The sequence below is a fragment of the Homarus americanus genome, unplaced genomic scaffold (assembly GCF_018991925.1).
Source record: "Homarus americanus isolate GMGI-L3 unplaced genomic scaffold, GMGI_Hamer_2.0 scaffold24277, whole genome shotgun sequence".
NCBI classification, from domain to species: Eukaryota; Metazoa; Arthropoda; class Malacostraca; order Decapoda; family Nephropidae; genus Homarus; species Homarus americanus.
The window spans coordinates 376,069-395,712 of NW_024750697.1; the positions used below are offsets into that span (position 1 = coordinate 376,069).

General features: G+C 39.7%; 1 protein-coding gene across 5 annotated transcripts in view; it reads right to left on the reverse strand.

Moving 5' to 3' along the window:
• Positions 1-19,644, reverse strand: part of LOC121854141 — a 53,063-nt gene that overhangs the window by 22,670 nt on the left and 10,749 nt on the right. For 3 of the 5 annotated variants that reach the window (XM_042348547.1, XM_042348546.1, XM_042348551.1), the window contains exons 3-7: positions 12,500-12,547; positions 9,322-9,509; positions 2,683-2,803; positions 2,031-2,284; positions 98-211 (exon numbers count right to left, since the gene is read on the reverse strand). In XM_042348547.1, coding sequence (XP_042204481.1) covers positions 98-211; positions 2,031-2,284; positions 2,683-2,803; positions 9,322-9,509; positions 12,500-12,547 — 725 coding nt within the window. Of the gene's footprint in view, positions 1-97; positions 212-2,030; positions 2,285-2,682; positions 2,804-9,321; positions 9,510-12,499; positions 12,548-18,476; positions 18,699-19,644 lie in introns of those variants that run through there. The other 2 variants (XM_042348550.1, XM_042348549.1) reach the window with 2 other exon arrangements.

Sequence of the window (19,644 nt, forward strand, 5' to 3'; positions counted from 1 at the left end):
TATACCCCAAAAAGTTTTATTTCTTTACCAAGACAAACATAATATTTTCGTGATGGGAAATTAGCACACTTATGGATTGTAATTTTTTATGACTTACAAGTGACATAACCATTCTTCTTGAAGTCGTTCCAGATAAAAGGGTATGTGTTGACGTATTGAGCTTGCTCTCCCATTCGCCGCCTCGTCTCTGGTAATTCTAACTCCGTTTTCCCTGTCAGATGAAAATTACAGTTACTGACAGACATTGCAGCTTCCATGTGCTTAATTCTTCAGCTTTACAACCTAACAAGCGTAAGTTGTATGGTCATAAAATAATATCTTGTCTTATCGTAAAGATCAGTAATGTTTATCAGTGTTGCCCTTCCAACAGATCAACATTACTTGACATACGGATATGTAAATAATGGCCAAGTTAAGCATGCCACTAATTTGCTCACGAATGGCGCCTGTTTATAGACCATGGTGATAAAAACTAAACTCGTAGGACAAAATTACCAACCTGAAAGGAGAATTGATCCTAAAATCCACTGAAGTCTGGGGACGTTGGCATGTTACATGGTTTTGAAGCATTGTTCCACGTCTTTCCTACACCAATATGGCCTGTCGACTCAAGACACGCTTGAAATTTTCCTCGATATGTTTAAGGTCCCCGAAAGACATGACTGTACCGCTCATTTCTTTATAACATGTTCATGCGTCTTTGTGTTTCCGTCACCTGTTCTCAAAATAATGAATGCTTTCTTAAAATAAAGGGGGGGTCCAAAAACAATTTGTACACACATCTGCTTAGCTAGGCACACATTTTTGTAATATAATGGGATACAGTTCAACACACAAATTCAAGGTACACTGAAGGGTACACAGCCCGTTGCACCCTTATCTGGCAGTGGGCCGCTGTCCTCGGTTGAAAGTACCCACTCCAGGAGGTATACTTATAATATTGTAACTGATAATGGCAGTCTATTTGTGCTACTCATAAAGTAAGACCTAGTGGTCAGTTCTGTTTTGTGTAATTGTTATAGTAAATTAATTGGTAACTGAACCTAAGTTTTATTGTTGCGAGTGAAGGTTAAAATTGCCACAGTATTTAGATTTGATTTTAATAAATGTTGATTAACTAGAATGTGTGTGTATCACCACTCATTCTTTCTAACAATTGCCATCCTTGAAATTACACTTGATGGCTCGTGTGCCTAACCTCGAGTGCATACCACGCTGCCAATTTAATTGAGAGGTTAATGGTAGAAGTTATATTCTAAAGAAGAACCTGGAGGCGGCAGGTCAAAGATGCAAGTATAGTAATTACAAGAATGTGTAAGAATATGGTTCTCCCAGGTTAACCCACAAAACAGAATATAACCAAGTAAACCTGAGAATAAAATTAAGTAAGAGGAAATAAACAAATAAGTAACAATACTAAAAGAATTACAATAAATACTTGGAGAAAATTAAATTAAAAATAAAATAAAATACAAGAGATATAACCAAGAAGGTTACATAATTAGAATAAAGTAGCAACAGCCAATCCTAAAAAAAGTAGCATCTACTTGAGGAGCATGACATCAGGAGTATGACATCAGGAGTATGACATCAGGAGTATGACATCAGGAGTAAGATGTTAGGAGCATGTGAATAGGAGTTTGACACTTGGAACCTCATAACGATACTATGATATAGGGAGTTGACCACAGGAAGTGTGTCTCAAGAAGCTTAGCAACTGGCAATATGGTTATGGTAAGGGTTCAACTAGACAAATTATAGGCATGTTAATGGATACACTTCACAGTTTTAAGGTATGATAAGGTAATCAACTGGAGACTACAGTAGGTATGATAAGGGGGATCAAGCAGATAGTCGTTAGATATGATAGGGACCTACTAGCCAGTTAATAGGAAAATAAGAGGATCAACTAGGCAGTATGTAAACCAGATGTGCAAGATCTCGCAAAATTTTAATAGAGCAAAGGTAATCTTCTACAATATATAAAACATTGGTATGCCCTTAACGCCACAGGGAGCTGCAAGTCTTACCGGTCAGGATGGGGATAAGCTGCTGAGGTGTACCGTCACCAACAATATTGTAACCCTCCATAACATGTGATCCTAGGGTGTCCGTCAGGAAGGCGTAGGTCTTGGGCAGAGTACGTATAAAAGTGTTGTGTGAGAGGGAGTCGAACCCGAGCATAAGGAAGTTGAGTTTGAGGGCGTCGTCAGGTACTTTGTTCCAGGTAACCATTGAACGCAGATCTTCATCATGACGGATGCCAGCTATCGTGTTTTCCCACCTGTACAACACATAGATGGCATGAGATATATTTTTTTTTCAACACAAGAGAAAGGGAAGAGTTAAAACAGAGAAACTTATCGGGAGTAAAGAAGGGGGGAGGAGGGGGGAAGAGAACATCCTCTTTGTTAACTTAATACCACATAATAAAGAACTAAAAAGTACAGTCCCCTTCACTCATGCGTTTATTGGGGCTCGTCATAAAACCATTCCACAAGTCATTATCTTTGAGATATTTGTTTTAAAACTATTTTAATTGGATTCCATATAATGCCACACTGCACAAAACCAGACGAACTCTGTAAATGCGCTACTAAAGGGGACTGTACATTACTGCTGATTTCTTGACAAAGGATTCAGTGACAGAAAGAGTACATCATCAGTATAAAAAACACATACTGTTTGCCATCCTTAGCCGTGCAGAAGACAGTATAAAAATCGGTGTTGGTGAGGGTGAAGGTATCGTGGGTGGTGGTGGTAAGGCCGCGGCGGTTGTTGTCATCTCCTGCCCTCAACAGCTCTGAACATAATTAGAATATTAGTTTCACTTATACGGTTCCCTGGTCACAATTCACCCCCCACCTATAATATAAGAAATAACATGGTGTACATGGAGTCTCGGTACTGATGAACATATTCTCAAGTATACCTGAAAATACTTGGCCTAACCCACCACAAATTGCAACAGAATTCTTGTCTTCATTTTACACTTCAAAGAGGTTCATAGAACAGCATATTAAAAATGCACCGAAATCCACCTCGGGGAAATATGCCTCATTCGCATGAAACCAATGACAGCCAAAATACCGAGACAACTTATTTGGTCAAATGCCATTTTCAAAATAAGCTTTTTAAGTTGTTTAAAAGCTTACAATACGGTGTTTGAGGAAGGAAATCTATTAGAAACAGCCACAACTTGAATGTATAGCATATTAATCTGCATTAATTTAGCATGGTTGCTACAATGCTCTTTGGAAACCTGTTTTGCCATGTAGCAGCTCCTACTGTAAGTAACGTTGTGGAGTGATATGGACAAATATTGTCACATAATGGCTTTTAAGTAAGCGTTTTGATTCATTTTAAAGCCTGTAATACTTTCTTTGGAAGAAATGCATTATGTATATATAAAATATTCTTGTTTTGGTAATCTCTTACAGACGTAAGAAAACTATAGTTGCCACAAGATAATATTTCCTTTATTTCTGGAGCTGGTGTCCAAGTAAAGTGAAAGAATCATTTATAAGGTAACTACAAGTTTTCTAACCTAGGCTAAGGCAATAGTTGTAATGTCGAACACTGTTTAAGAGGTATATATATTTTTTTCCAATCTGAACACGGTCAATAATGGATACATGTGTGTTTTGTTAAATTTTCCTGGACGATGGGTGAGCAGTTGTCGCACTGGACTCGAAGTATGTCAAGGAATAGCACAGGTTAGTGAAGCACGAGCAGCAGCATAACTACAGTTTCCGAAGTGTGCTCTCACTGAATGCCGTTATGAGCGCTGTAACAAAATGATAATCGTACCAAGCTTAAAGAGATCACATGATGCAGTATCTGCTAGTGAAGAGGCTCAGGTTTCACTCATCATCACAACTTCCATTCAATTCAAGGAAAACCGTTTTTGTGGACTCCTCGACAGTGTTGACGATAGGCATTAGAGAAGACATGCTGATACTAGCGAAATCGTTTGATTTCCATAATACTATTACACATCAATGCCATAGTGGGAATGATAGATGATCAGAGAAAGTGATGGCTAAGACCAAAAATGTACCCCCCCTGTACATGACCTCCCAGCTGCAGTGTATCATCGGATATGCAGCATTAACTTTCGGAGAAGCAAAAGATTTTCCACATGTGCTTCTGTCTTTGGATGACCTTCCTGTGACTAGAAAGTGTTGAAGACAAAGGGATACATCCCAGAAAGAGGCCTTCCTTCAAGTCATGACTGAACCTAGAAGAAAATGGTGAGGGGCAGACCATCATCAGTCTATTTAAGTGACTCAGAAAGTTCACTCTATGGATTTACATAAATGAAAAAAAAACAAGGATCCTTGTGGTAACAACATATTGATAACAGAAATTAATGGAAATTGCGACAGTCACCAGTACAGATTTTAAAATTCTTCATTATTCCCTTCAATGGTCAAAGAAGTAAGACTGCATGCAAGAAAAGTTAAGATTAATACAAGCAGCAGCCACATTGGTCAAAAATCGAATCAAATCATTACATAGTCCAAAGAGACTTATCCAACATCGGAAGATATGGGTAATGAAATGGCAACTGAATTTTTCCCAGAGTTTCTCAGCACTTTTTCTTGCGTTTCTATTCTCATGGACAATGTTTGATGTAAAAGTGGCTTCACTGGGGCAGGCAATTATTCAAGCAACACGCCCAATAGTTATCTTACGTCCACTACAGCTAGGACTTGGTGTGCAACTTCATCATTTTGCATGAAGATTCCTCATAGGATCACTGAATGAACATGGATTCTTTTATTCCTACTCTGAGATTTATGACTTCCAACGAAGTTTCTCTGTTAGTCAGGGTACAGACATTCCAAATTTCACCCCAGACCAGTTTGTTCAGAGTGTAAACGACAATGTTGATCAGAACACAATAGCCAATGGTGATTAACCACTGGCGGCAAGAACACCTTCTATGCCAAGGAAATAATTGCTACAATAACGCCTGGCATCAAGAGCAGTTGTCGAGTTTCTCGTGTCACAGTGCTACAGAAGACATACCGGCATATTCCATTGGACAAGTCAACATTCAGTACTTTACATCAATGTTTGAGGGCATCAGATCATTGTCACATCACCGACTGACTTTCCAGACAGAAGACCCACCTCCAGGTATTGATATCCTTCGGAAAGCTTCTCCACAGTGCGTCCTAAGAAGCCTGGATGGTCGGGTCTAATGCAAATGGTACAGAAAGGTAGCCATTCAGGGCAGTTATCGATGCTGTAGCGCCCGCGATTGATATGAACCCAAGTGACTTCAGCTGTGTTTATTCCATCCTCAAGTTTGTGTCTTCCCATACCAAGAAGCACATTATCACACCCATTGTAACCTTTGACTCGCCAATCTGGTGGAAGGCCTTTCAGGTAACGGAGAGTGAACCAGAAGAGAGTGACTTTCGCTTCATTGAACTAAAGCTTGGTCATTTCTACACGGAAGTGAGTTTCGAAGGATGCATAGGTAACATAATGGCAGGATCGGGCCTTCAGGATGTACTTGAACAAATTTATACTATCAATGCTGTTAGAAATATGATGAAATATTAAAGAAAAATTATCAGATATTAACTTAGTGTATACATAGTGCATTTCTTCCAAAATTCGACTATTACACACAAACACACACACACACACACACACACACACATATACACACACATATACACACACACACACACACACACACGCAAGCATCCTCGCAGTTCAACAATCCAACTCAGATACTTCCATTTCCCAATAAAGACTAGGGAAGGATATCATGGTTTTGTTAATAAATTGACGAAACAATTTACTCAAGTTTTACATTGACATAATAGGTTACATCATAATTAGATAATCATGACTTAGTGCAGTGTGTGTTTTGGTGACTGGGGTTCACAAAAAATCAGAATCCTCCAAGTTGTATTGTCCCTCAGAATGGTGGCCAGATAACTAAGCATAAATGTGGTTCATAAGATAATGTGTTATTACCCTCCGTGATAATGATCTTATCATGGGGTCTACTGCCTGTAACATTAGCTTGGTCCCTTCAATGAATGACATGATGGGAGTAGGACTGCCTTACGAGCGACACAATTAATATAAAAATGTCACAAGAAGTAGGTCACAACACCGATTGATAAGCGTTTGATGGAGAAATAGGATAAAAGAAGCATGACCATATTATATTATTAGTCATACTAGCAGAGGTAACCATAAATGTGGCCTACTTAATACAGTACATTGTCAGTTATACCGCTCGTGAAAAAACAAAGTTTACAAGGCTTGTGTCTGAATCTTTCCAGATAGCTAAACAATATTTCAAGGTATGACAAAATTATATCCAATTGCAATTATTTTAAATCTAATCAATATAATTATACAAAATTCACAAATATATAAGATATACATGAAAATAATAGATAAACAAATAAAAATCGACACTCCGCACCAGTATTACAAACGCAGAGATTTTACTTAATATCTAAGTAATTAAATCTGTTGTTCTGTAGTGATAGTTTAGTGTAGCCGCCTCAGTAATTGATTTTAATTATTGCCTATACACCAAAGAAACTAAGAAAATAGATTTAACATTTCTTTCGAAATTAAAAAAAAAGAAGATTGGCGTTGTTTTGAGGTGCGAAATTTGGGAATCATGGCCCCAGGTGAGCCAAATTACTTAGATTTTAAACATTTTCTTTCAAGCATTCAAGATATAGCTCCGATACTTCCATTTCTCAATAAGGACTGGGAAAGGATGTCACTGTTTTTTGTTGTTGTTGTTTTTTAATAAATTCACGAAACAATTTACCCAGTCAAGCTCTAAATTATTTGATATAAGTGAGCGTCTTGGTGGTTGGGGTTCGCAACGATAAAATTCGGAATGGAAATCCGAATATTAGCAGCCATTTCTTCGACCATTCTTGAAGCTCACAGTCTCTTCACAGTCTGTTTGGTTCTTAATTTCCCAAAATAGCTTGGCATCGTCTGCAAACATTAGTATGGAGGAGTGTATAGCTTCTGATATATCATTTATAAAGCAAACAAACAAACAGCGGGTCCAATACACTGCCCTGTGGTACCCCGGCTTGTCACGGGTACACATGACGATTTCGTGTCATTAATCACCACACACTACTTGCAGTCGTGAAGAAAGTCTCCGATCCACGTTAGGACATTTCCCAGAATCCCGTACCCTTCCAGTTTAATTCTTAGCCTTTCATGGGGTACACTGTCGAAAGCCTCGGCAAAATCTAGGTATACAATGTCGATATTTTCGCCTTGTTTAAGAATTTGAGTCCAACATCCAGAACCTTGATATATTGTGTTAAGCAGGATAGTCCCGCACTAAAACTGTGTTAACATTCCTTTACAAGGTTATTTCGTAGTAGATGTTCCATCGTGGAATCTCTTATGATGCGCTGTAGTATTTTATACTCTATGCTGATCAGGTTCACTGGTCTAAAATTATTCGTGGAGTGGCCATCGCCTTTCTTGATTATAGGACTCGCATAAGCCATTTTGCAGTCATCGGGGACCTTTTGCTCATCCAGGTATTTGCAAAACAGGATCTTAAGGGGCTCAGTAAGCTCGCTAGACAGTTTTTTTTTTAACACTTTGGGATGCACCATGTCAGGGCCGGGATTCTTATGAATCTTTAGCTTTGACAATTTATTTCTTATACCCTCTTCTGAAAACACAATGTCAAATCGTCTTTTCTCAAACGCAGGAAGATCGTTCACATCCTCTCTTTTGAACGCATAAGAAAATAACTTATTCAACGCCTCCGCCTTGTCCTGGCCAAAATCTGCGGTAGCCTCAGGTCCGATACACCTACTCGCGTTTTTAATTTCGACTTTGCGTAACGATAAAACGCCTTTGAGTTTGACTTGACCTTGCTCGCAATCCGCTTCTGTAACTTTTTTCAGCCCTTCTACAGTGTGTTTACTTGGTTCCTGGACATGGCATATATCCTCTAGACATGCACATCATTTATCCTAACCCACGACTCGAAATCCTGAGTTTTCTTCTTAACTTTGTCAACCGCCGCAGGGTTTTAATGTGTAACGGTCTTCTGGTACTCCTGGAGGCACTGGGTTTGGTCTTGGGTATATATTTATCGATCAAATGGTTAACTTTAGTTGGTATGATACTGAGCGTAGTGTCTGCGTTCTTATATCTTACTAAGTCAGGCCAATGTATATTCCTATCTCCTTCTTCATCCTGTCGTAAATTCCTTTGTAATATTTGAACCGAAACTTTTTTTTTGTCATGGAGTAACAGTTAAATCTGAAGGACAAACATTACATGGTGGCTGGTATCAAGTGTTCCAGCTTGGCCACTATACCCTCCTCGTTAGTTATGATGTGGTCCAGCGGTTTGGATGTTTGCTCCCCTCTGTAATGAGTTGGATCTTTAACATGTTTGAAAAGAAGATTGTCTCTCAGAGTTTCTCAAAAAAAGAAGTGGAGGGATTATTTAGGTCGTTTGGCGGGGATTACTTTCTCCAGTTGATGTCACCATAGTTAAAGTCCCCCTTGACAAGAAGGTGGCAAGGGTTTAGCGCCATTAAGATGTCAATAAAGGCTCTTAAGTTCCTTTAGTTTAATAAGTGAAGTTTGTTGATCTGTAGACACATCCCACAATAAGTAAGTCTCTCCCCTTCATTTTAATCTTACACCTCTCTGATTCTTCAAAAACATCCTCTTCCCGCACCTGCACCTGGCTCTTGCTTACCATAGATAACCACACCCGCATTGCAAGTTTCTTTGGAAAGTTCGTAAATGAGTTATATCCATCTATATTGAACTCGCATTCCTCCGGTTCAATTCTACTATTTTCGTACAACAGTTCTACAACACTTACTAAATCGGATTGATGTACCACGAATAGAGTTTCAAACTTCTCTCTCTTGTCAAGGAATGTGGCAGTATTAGTGCACATGACTTTCAAGCTGGAAATTGTCCTCGGTAATGTCCCTGGTCTTGATATCGACTCCGGCCCCCCTCCATTCTCTGCAGCTGTCTCGTTTACTGAAACCCTTGTGGTTTGTGGTCAGATATCTAGATGGTCCATTCCTCGTAACGATCTTCAGGAGTGAAGTGCTTCCCCATCTGGAGTACTGTCACTCCGAGATATGCTTGGGACTGTCAGTTGGTTGAAAATGTTCAAAGGAGGGCTACCAGACTGGTGCCTGCACTTCGGCACCTCAGCTACCCTGAGAGATTGGAGCCCCTGAACTTGTCTAGCTTATACTACAGCCGATCAGTGGTGAAGAGACTAGAAGTAAAAAAGTTAAAGGCAGCGCCCTACCTGTGAAGGAACACTCTACGTCACCGTGGGCAGCACGGGCCTGTGGGGTGATAGTCGCCTGGGATCCCTTCACCAACACCCAATTTGGTTCTTCACTACACTGGATCGGGTCAAGGTGGTGGAAGAACCTGTAGATCTCTGGATTCTTCACATCCAGAATCGGGTGTTGGCAAGCCATGTGAGCAGGACTGTAGGGAGAGGTGGTCAATTATTGGTCAATTATAAAAGGCTGAGTTTAACTATTGCTCAAATTAAGAAAACAAGGTCATGATTGTGTGTAAGAACGTAAGAGTAAGGTTGATTAGTTACTGGGTCTATGGCAGGATATGTGGGCTGTGTTTGGTGCTCGAGACTGTGGACATAAAGGCTAGGGAAATGGTGGACTGTGTGACGTGACCGGTGATATATTAGCGATAAAATAAATAACTCGTTAATAATTAATTGCAGTGTGTGTGTTGTACTTTATAAGCATTTCAAAATTATCGAGAACGTAAAACTTAAAATTAAACCAACATACATATATATATATATATATATATATATATATATATATATATATATATATATATATATATATATATATATATATATATATACGATCATCACCTCAACCCGCCAGGATTCGAACCCACGGCCCACGAGCCTATGACTGTGAAACACTAGCCGCTGGACCACCAGGGTACTAAAAGCAGTCCTAGACTGTTATTTTTCGCACAAAGCCTGTTCAAAGAGCTTATGGCGCCGTGAACCCGGTCACAGTCATAGGCTCGTGGGCCGTGGGTTCGAATCCTGGCGGGTTGAGGTGTTGATTGTATGTAGAAGTCCGCGTACTTTATTGGGCTAAGGATATATGGATCCTCGTGTTTCGAAGCCGTATGTGGTAAAACGTTACTCTGACCACCTACGTGATACGGGTAGTCCCCATTAGAAGTTCACGGAGCCATAAGCTCGTTGAACAGGCTTTGTGTGAAATATAACAGTCTAGGACTGCTTTTAGTATCCTGGTGGTCCAGCGGCTAGTGTTCCCCGGTCACAGTCATAGGCTTGTGGGCCGTGGGTTCGAATCCTGGCAGGTTGAGGTGTTGATTGTACGTAGAAGTCCGCGTGCTTTATTGGGCTAAGGAAATATATATATATGTATGTATGTAACAGTCAGTCACTGTCATCACGAAGTAATGATGAAAAATGACCTCTACTTACATCTATGTATGAAGGAATGACAATTGAAAAAAATTGGCATTGCGTTAGCAAATTCATAAAAATAACATTCTTAAACTTCCCGAAGACTGTCGCCTACTCAACATGCCGTAAAGTTTGATAATATATCACAAGTAATGGCCAGTCTAAACATAATATTTTTTCTCATCATAAAGATGCTAATGTGAGGTAAACGTTCTATAATGATTAAGTGGTTTAAAGATAATTATTTTTATTAAATAAATCTGCTTTATGTCACTTTAACTTTATATTTAAATAATAACCTGCCTAATTTTAATTAAACTTCGTACTAAGAAAAATCTTATAAAACCAACGCTTACGTTTAAAATGACTACATTATAATTTATTTAAAAAATATATTTATGGACAAGTTTGAAACGGACAAAGAAATCTTGAAAGGACAATTACTGTAGAATAAGATTATTGTGGATTGATGGCCGCAGATCCCGCGGTTTTGTAACATAAAAGGGTCAGTCCCTCATATATAATATTGTATATACAGTACACTGTAATGTCGCCTCTACCTACTCGGTACACTACACCTTACCACTAACTGCTAGTGACCAAGTGAAGGCAGGCACGCGTCGGAGATGGCTGCCTATTGGTGGTTACACATCACCAGCTGTTGTGAGCGCCCTCGAGGGCAGGTGAAGTCTATCCTAAACCCGGGGTTCCGTATCAGTCTCTCCCTGACATTCAAACCTGTCATTCTCCCCTGCCGATCCTGTAATGATCTCTGATAATTTCCGCATTTAGGGGAGTAAATAAGTTTAACATGTCAACTCCTCTCGCCAGGTTCAATATTACCGATTCAGTATTTGATATTGACAATATTATTGATTGCGTGTGGGTGATATTGAATGTTTGCGCAATATATTGAAGAAATCAAAAGGGATTTGATTTTCATAAACGGGATCTCAATAATATTAAGTGGTTGGTGAAAATCACGATTATATTGCTCAATATTTCGTCAGTCTGTGTCAGGAGGTCAATCAGTAATCATGTCGGGTTCCACAAACAACAACAGGAGGTTCATCTTGGAATATACACAGCAATATCGTGAACTCCCTGCGCTGTGGAAGATGTCTTATCACTTCCCGTTGTTATACTAATTTACTTCATCATTGATCTTAGGAAATTATTAATGTGACGTGTGCAACACCTACTGTATACATTTCCATAATGTACGCACCCTTACATCTTTTTTTTATTTAAGTAATATTTCTATCCTTACCTGTATATAATCTTTGAGACACTGTATTATATTTCACAGGTTCCTATTTCAATTTGGCCTATCGATTGTGGCGATATAGCATTTATGAATTTCAGGTCCTCATAATATGTGTTTCCAAAGGCCAGGTACCGCAAAGTTATTGATAGCCGCTGACTTGGGGGAATAGTTTCTCGCATCACTGGATTTTGTTTTTCATTAAGTGGTGTAACCATCTGCATTAACTTGTCGAAACATTCTCCATCTATACGCAGGAAATACTTGTAGTCGGCTGGCTCATTGCATCGGAGTTCAGATACAAGATTCTCATGAGTGTAATGATTCAGCTTCCTCAGTCATTTTTTGCCCAACATCTCCGTTTGCGCCTTATTATCTTATTCTTGCCTATCGAAACTGTGCGAGCAAGATATATACAAGTGTCACTGTCAATATTCATGGTTGGTAATGCAGAACCTCATGCGCCGTTAGTGGCAGACGGATTTTGACGAATTATTGGTCAATATATTAAGTACATTTTATTAATCGTGTATGGGCTACTTTACGCAAACTTTTAAATATTTTATGCAATGCTCAGCAGTTCTCAGCGATTCACTGAAACAGCTACCTTGTGATTAGCTCCGTGAACCAACACCTCGCGGTAGAACATACAGTTGTTTTCGTGGATCAGGAATATTAAAAGTGGAGATGACAATAATATATAGGATTATGATAGTAGTATGTAACACTTACTTGACATTGGTGTTAATCCCGGATTTCACTCCATGCTCCACTAGGGCTCTGTTGGGAAGTATGTGTTCTTGAAGGTCATGCACAGGTAAAGGTCAAACATAGGCACAAAATGCTACACAAAAGTCAAAGTTTTATACGTATATATAAACTACAAACACACATGCAGGGATTATCCAAAGATACAGTAATGAAAAGATATACCAATTAAAAATATACTTATGCAAAGGTGATTCTACAACCTACAGACTGGAGCCATCCAAAGAAGAATTAGTATCGTGGCTTAGGAGGCCAGGTTCCTCCTCCCTCCTCCATGTCACGATTCTGGCCACTTACTTTCTCAAATACACTAAGTTACCGGGCCAGCATTCCACTTCTTCGTTCACCTTGTACATACATCTCTACCCGTTTTCTTCATCAACAAAATCCCCAAAATAACACCTTCCAATAAATTAGAACCCGAGGTGTCCTGCCCTGCCACCACAACACATCAGAGGCTCTTCTCACACATCGTGGTTGGATCACCAGTCTTACCCGGGAAACTTTGATCTTCTGCTGAACATTTACTCACCACGGAATTCATACACAGCAATATATCCCAAAATGCTTCAGGTCACCAAACTGGTCCTATGGTTCCTGTGTCATCATTATAAATACCAATAACTATGACAACACACAATAAAAATATAATGTATTCCTAAACAAATCCACAGTTTACTTCTATCTTGCCCACTACCCACAGTCTACCTCTACCTTGCCCACTACCCACAGTCTACCTCTACCTTGCCCACTACCCACAGTTTAGTTCCATCTTGCCCATTGCCCACAGTTTACTTCTATCTTGCCCACTGCCCACAGTTTACTTCTATCTTGCCCACCACCCACAGTCTACCTACCCTGCTTACAGTTTACCTCACTGCCCTACCTAGCACCCCCCACCACCCAGCCTTGCCCACAAGCAGCCCTGCCCACCACCCAGCACTGCCCCCCACACGCATCACCAAGGAGATCCTCAGTCACAAAATATAAGATCCTCCAACTCGGACTTCCCACCAACACTGAAAAGCTGCTTTGCAACTTTCTTGACGGCAGAAATGCCAGACTGAGGGTAGGACAACACACAGGAGAGACCTTCCCACTCATGAGCGGAGTCCCTCAGGGCAGCGTCCTCTCCTCCACCCTATATATCATCTACACAAGTGACACCCCGCCTCCCACTAGAATAGGTAACGAAGATATAATGTATGCAGATGACATCACTCGTATAACAACACATCAAGGAAAATCGCGAGCGTTACAAGCCGACAACACCAGGCGGGAATTAGAAAGGGTAAATAATTACGAAAAACAATGGAAAATCCAAACCAGTCTCCCGAAATTCAGTGATACCCTTATGCAGAATAAAAACCCATCCATTAGTAACCAATAATACCCAGATAGAATACAAAGGCAGAGGCACAATCCTGGGCCTGCATATATCCACGACAGGTTACTCCCATCATGTCCTCACCAGTAAGGAAAAGGCAAGAAGAGAGCTGAGAAAACTATACCGCTTTAAAGCGCTTCCTGAGAAAATAAAACTCCGCCTGGTGACATCATTTATCATTCCGATATTAACTTACCCAGCAGTACCTCTTCATACTATGAGCACCACTCAAATATTAAAATTACAGGTGGTCCAAAATGAAGCCCTAAGATTCGTCACAGGTGAAAGATACCCCTTCACCAGAACCACAGCCGAGATACAGAGGCCTGAGAATAAAACCCATCAACCAGCAGCTGCACACCTTGGCCAGCAGAGTCTGGCAAAAGATAGAACGATCAGAGCAGGAACTCTTTCAAAGACTCCCACCAGATAACGACAACAACCATACATGGTTCCCAAAAGGTCCATTACCACCCCCCGATCTATACGGCCAGGCAATAGACAACCTCCCAAAATCAGCATCCGCCAGTAGGGTCGGCGGAATATGAAATAAGGCCCTCAAAACACCCATGTATGGGATAGGGTAGGCTGTCTAGTGCCCTTGTCGACAGACAATAACTAACCCATGACACAACCCTAACACACCATTAGCCTAGCTAGGCGGTCAGCCCGCCCTCTCCTACCTTCTAAATTTCTTCAATTTCCGAACTATAACTTCCTTTCCCCACCTCTAATCTTCTTTCTCTTAAAAAAAAAACCCTTCCATGCCCTGCCCATCACCTCTCACTACCCTGCCCTGCCCACCCCTCATCAAGTATAACAAAGGCCCTGGTCGAGCATAACAAAGGCCCCTGGTTCAGTATAACAGTCTTCTGCCTCCTTTTATCCGTAAGAATCACTGGATTTCCCACTAATGTAGTTTATATTCACCAATAATATTCCTACCGTGTATATAATGGTCTAATGTAAACCCGGGTACGTTTCTTTGTTGGATTCTATGGATTCATGTATAAGAGCTATGGTAGTATAGACTTAAGAGCAACAGTAGGTGTGTAGCCGTCTTTAAATTGTCTTACTCGTCCGGTGGCAGACCACGAAACCCTGTTTTGAGATATATACAGTACATTGTTTTGTTGTTGTTTCTGGTAAATTACGTCCTACAAATCATAAATCAGCCGGATGGGGAAATGTTTTATTGACCAAATTCAAAATGGTCGTCACCACCAACTCGCGAATACACATTTGTAGTTGAAGAACCTGTTGGAACGCATGTAAATTTAATACATCAACTATATGCAATTTTTCAAAAAAATGTGATATGTATTTAGAAAATATACTTTCACTAGTTAATCAGTTTTATCAATGAAACAAAGAGGTTATACACATTTAACTCGATATACTAATAATGCTTGTTCCAAGGCCTAAGAAGGATTTTTTTACAGGGATTAACCCACCCGGGCACAGGTCACTGACCCACATCGGGGCCTGGGGGGTGAAAATATAATAATAAAAAATATTAATTAGTTCATAGTAAATAAAATTTTCAATAAAAAATACAAAATTAAAAATAAAATACTAACAATGCTACCAACAACACTGATACTAATGATAACAACAATAATAATAATAATAAAGAATCACAAAGAAATATAGAAATGAAAGAAAAGATCAATAGTGAGAACCAATATATGTATGTTGTATTGTCAAGTAAGAGAAACAATTGAGACCCTGCAACTGTGTGTACATGAGGCAGAAAGTCAGATCATCAACCTGGGTCTTGGTCACATATGGCAGCAGGGTCTACCATTAGACAACACATTATGCTTCCAATATCTTGTGTGGTGGAAGAATTTGATGCATGTAGTAATTCATTTGATCAATATGCATGATGATGGGTCCAATAAGTGCATGTTTCTTCTAATTACAACTTACATGTCATTTTTAAAAGCGAATGGGCATGACTGTAGTGATAGTTGTAGAACATGTAAGGTCAGCTAGTACACAAAGAGGTGATACTTTACAGAAACAATTGCCACATGACTCCGCTACTAGTTATAATGTAGAGGTCACAAAACTGTCTCGTCATACACCTCCAAGCACCACAGCAAACGCTCCCTTTCCAAACGAGTGACACCAGTGTTGAACCAATAGTGAAAAGAAGTCGTCGCTCTGAAGAAACAACATCCAAGCACTAGGAACATTGTATCTTCTGTAGGGAGAATTGCCTAGAGTGGAGTCTTTGCCACCCAAGTTTATGTAGAGCGCAATGACGAGTGAGTAGATATAGTCAGACAGCGTCCAAACAGCTGTTAGTCACCACGCAGGCAATGCCCAGTATCATAAAGACTGCCCAACACCGTTCAGAACTAATATCAAGTCCTTTTAAAGTGACATTAACAAAATAAATTCATTCTATAAAATGGTGAACTGCATGCCGAGTGATCAGTCACGTATCTGGAATGCTGTGGAGATGAGGAAATGTATTTTGTTACATATGGAGGTCAACTCTTATCACTCAGACTGAAAGCAGTGCATCAATAGCTGGCTGGGAGAGTTAACGAGCTTTGGGTGAGACTGTAACCTGAATATGTAGTAATCGTAAGCACAGTTTAGGCTTTGAAACAGGAAGAACTTGGCCAGAATTATAATATTTTCTTCAGGTTTTATTTATTTATTTAATTCCATAATTCCATATATTTCGATTAGAAAATAAAATAAACCCAGTCTTATTTTATTCCCAACTCCTGATTTCCTTTAAATTTCCTTGGATCTAGAGCATTTCCTTAAAAAAAAGTTACTTGTGAGCACCAAATTTCCTTAAAATAAGGTAATTTCCTTGAAAGTAGAAACACTGATTTCACTCGGTTCATTGTGATCGCCTTTTACCATATATACAGTAGGCAAATATAACAAAGTATCGACAGTATCGGCCGAAATTCCACCGATACTCCAAAAACATGCTGTTACTACTGATACCGATACATCGATACACCGCCTAAACACCAAGATATTTCCACCAAACAAGGAAACACTACACCCAATCAAGCCGACCAAGTACTGAGAAACCATTGCCCAACCCGACACGCACCTGACGTTTGATCTGGCACTCACCTGACTCAGGGTTCTGCCCCACTGTTCGCCACGTCCAGGCAAATTGCTGCTGCCTCAAACTTAAAACCCCACATCACGCAAGCGGTGTTAAGCCACTGCACCTTTCATCTCCTTCTAAAATTCACTTCAATCATCTCTTTATCCTTCCCCCCTGTCACTAGCCTTTAAGTCAAGACTGACCACCCATACAGTAATCCTCATCTCCAACACACTGCCAAAGTGAGAGCTCTTGACCACATACACTGACGGCTCTCTTAACACTGTCTGTGGGAGGGCTGGAAGAATTGTCGTTGTGACCCAGCCTAACGGTAATGTAATAGAGACAGGAGCTAGAATTAGTAACAGGTCATCCACTCTACACACTGAACTATTTGCCATACTCAGCCCTGAAACTTGTTGAAGACACTGCCAGTCTCATCATCACTGACTCCTTATCCTCACTACTTGCTCTTGATACCCTAAACTCAGAGTGTCACCCGCTTATCTCTGAAGCTACTGGACACAGGTATATGCGTCTTTTTGACGAGGGTATCAGGATCAAACTGTGTGGATCCCTTCTCACATAGGCATTAGTGAACATGATGCAGTTGATGCTTAAGCTAAACTCGCGTCCAACAATGACAATGTTGAATACAATCTGGAATTTCAAACAGAACCTTAAAAACTGTAATTACAAAACAACTTGTTCCATGGGATGAAAGATATATGCGCGCGCACACACACACGACCCCCTCCCCCCCCCCCTCCCCATACTACGTTGCTCGAAAGCATCCATCTTTTTTGGGCCCAATTCATTGCATCATTTATAAACCTTTTGGGCCAATTTACACTGTCTCCCATAGTATTAATGTGTTATGTGCCCTACAGACTGTTCATTTTGAATACAAGAGGAAATATATGCCTGGGAGATACAACATGATAAACCCTGTTCAGTATCCAGCTTCCTAATATCTGTCGTTGGTCTCAATATATCGATGGTTTTCAACATTTTTCGTTCTCTACACTTCAGTCATCGTAACTTAGCCACTACCCACCATGATAATTTAACATGGTGCAAGATTCATAACTGTATTTAATTTACTGTTATAATTACTGAAACTGTACACAAAGTAGTCATAATGAACGTTATACATATATTCAGGCATTCTCATTCGCTAACACTCGTATAAATTTTCCAAATAATTTTACCAATGTTAAAGGTCATCACTGGTATGTGGGAAGAATGATCACAAACTACATGAAAATAAAATTGTTAGAGAGAGAGAGAGATAAAGCTCACTTGCAGTTCGTAACCTTGCTAGATTTTTAGCAAACTTAACATAAAGCATAATAAACCGGTCAAAAGCTGTTGACACTGATGCTAAACAGAAATAATGTAGTCATATGGTGAATGCAACATCAAGAAATTTAAGCTTGCAACAGATATAACATGGTGTTTCTTACCTTAAAACTGTGTCGACCGACGTAGTAAATCCAGATTTTGTCAATTTTGAGTCGATAACACCAATGTGAATACACTACCTATTCATTGTCATGAGTCAGTCCTGGTATGTTGATACATTTTACCAGTGGCATCCCCCGGAAGTGCCCAACATCCGGGTTACATTATGGATATGAGGTGTGTGAACGAGAGTTGCTGCCAGGTAGCATTTATCACATTAGATCTGACGTGAACATCGCACTGCCTCCAGTTTTTTTTTATTTAATTATTATTTGTTTTACTTTTTTTTTAACTGGATCAGGCCATAGGTCATTGACCCACACCAGAGCCTGGGGGCAAAAATATAATAATAATAATTAAATAAGTTTAATAAAAAATAATACAAAAATAGGAAAAATATTAAATAAAAATATATGCGTAATAATAAAAATAGACCCTAAATTAAAAAAAAAGATCAAAAGTGAGAAACAATATAATGTATGTGTTGTCAATAGTAAGAAACAATTGAGACCCTGCAATTGTGTGTATAGAGGCAGTAAGTCAGATCAACAACCTGGGACTTGGTCACATATGGCAGCAGGGTCTACCATTAGACAACACATTATGCTTCCAATATTTGATTCGTTTTCACAAAATGAATATTGCAAAATTATATTGTGATACACCAGCATCTCTCCAAGAATGACAAAAATTCTTATAATGTAAAGAAGAAATCATACAGGATGCTTGTGTAAGTTCTGACACTCGTGCCATTAAATGCAATTAATGTTGACAGATCTCGTGTAGGAAGGTTCGGTCTGCCAAGTTTTTAGTCGAGTTCTCTCTCTTTTTGCATTGTAATTTATGCGTTTCACGGACGTACCGATCCGTCTCGAACTTAGTAGTGGCATCTCATTGTGGTCTCTTGAATCTGTTATCAGGTTTGTGTATTAATATTATACTCTAAATGTTGGCTTAGAGGGTGGCAGCAAAGTTTCTTCTTCCTCCACGAGTTTTAAGGTCCTTACCGAATTGGAAATATAGGATATGTTTTAGCAGTTGGTCATCAGACTTCCGTACACAAAGACCAGCCCAGCATAATTAACATCAGCTAACCATCGCCTGTATGCTAGTGATGCTTGCCTTGAGGTGGACGCTGGGGATAATGTAACGATCCCCTCACTTGATGAG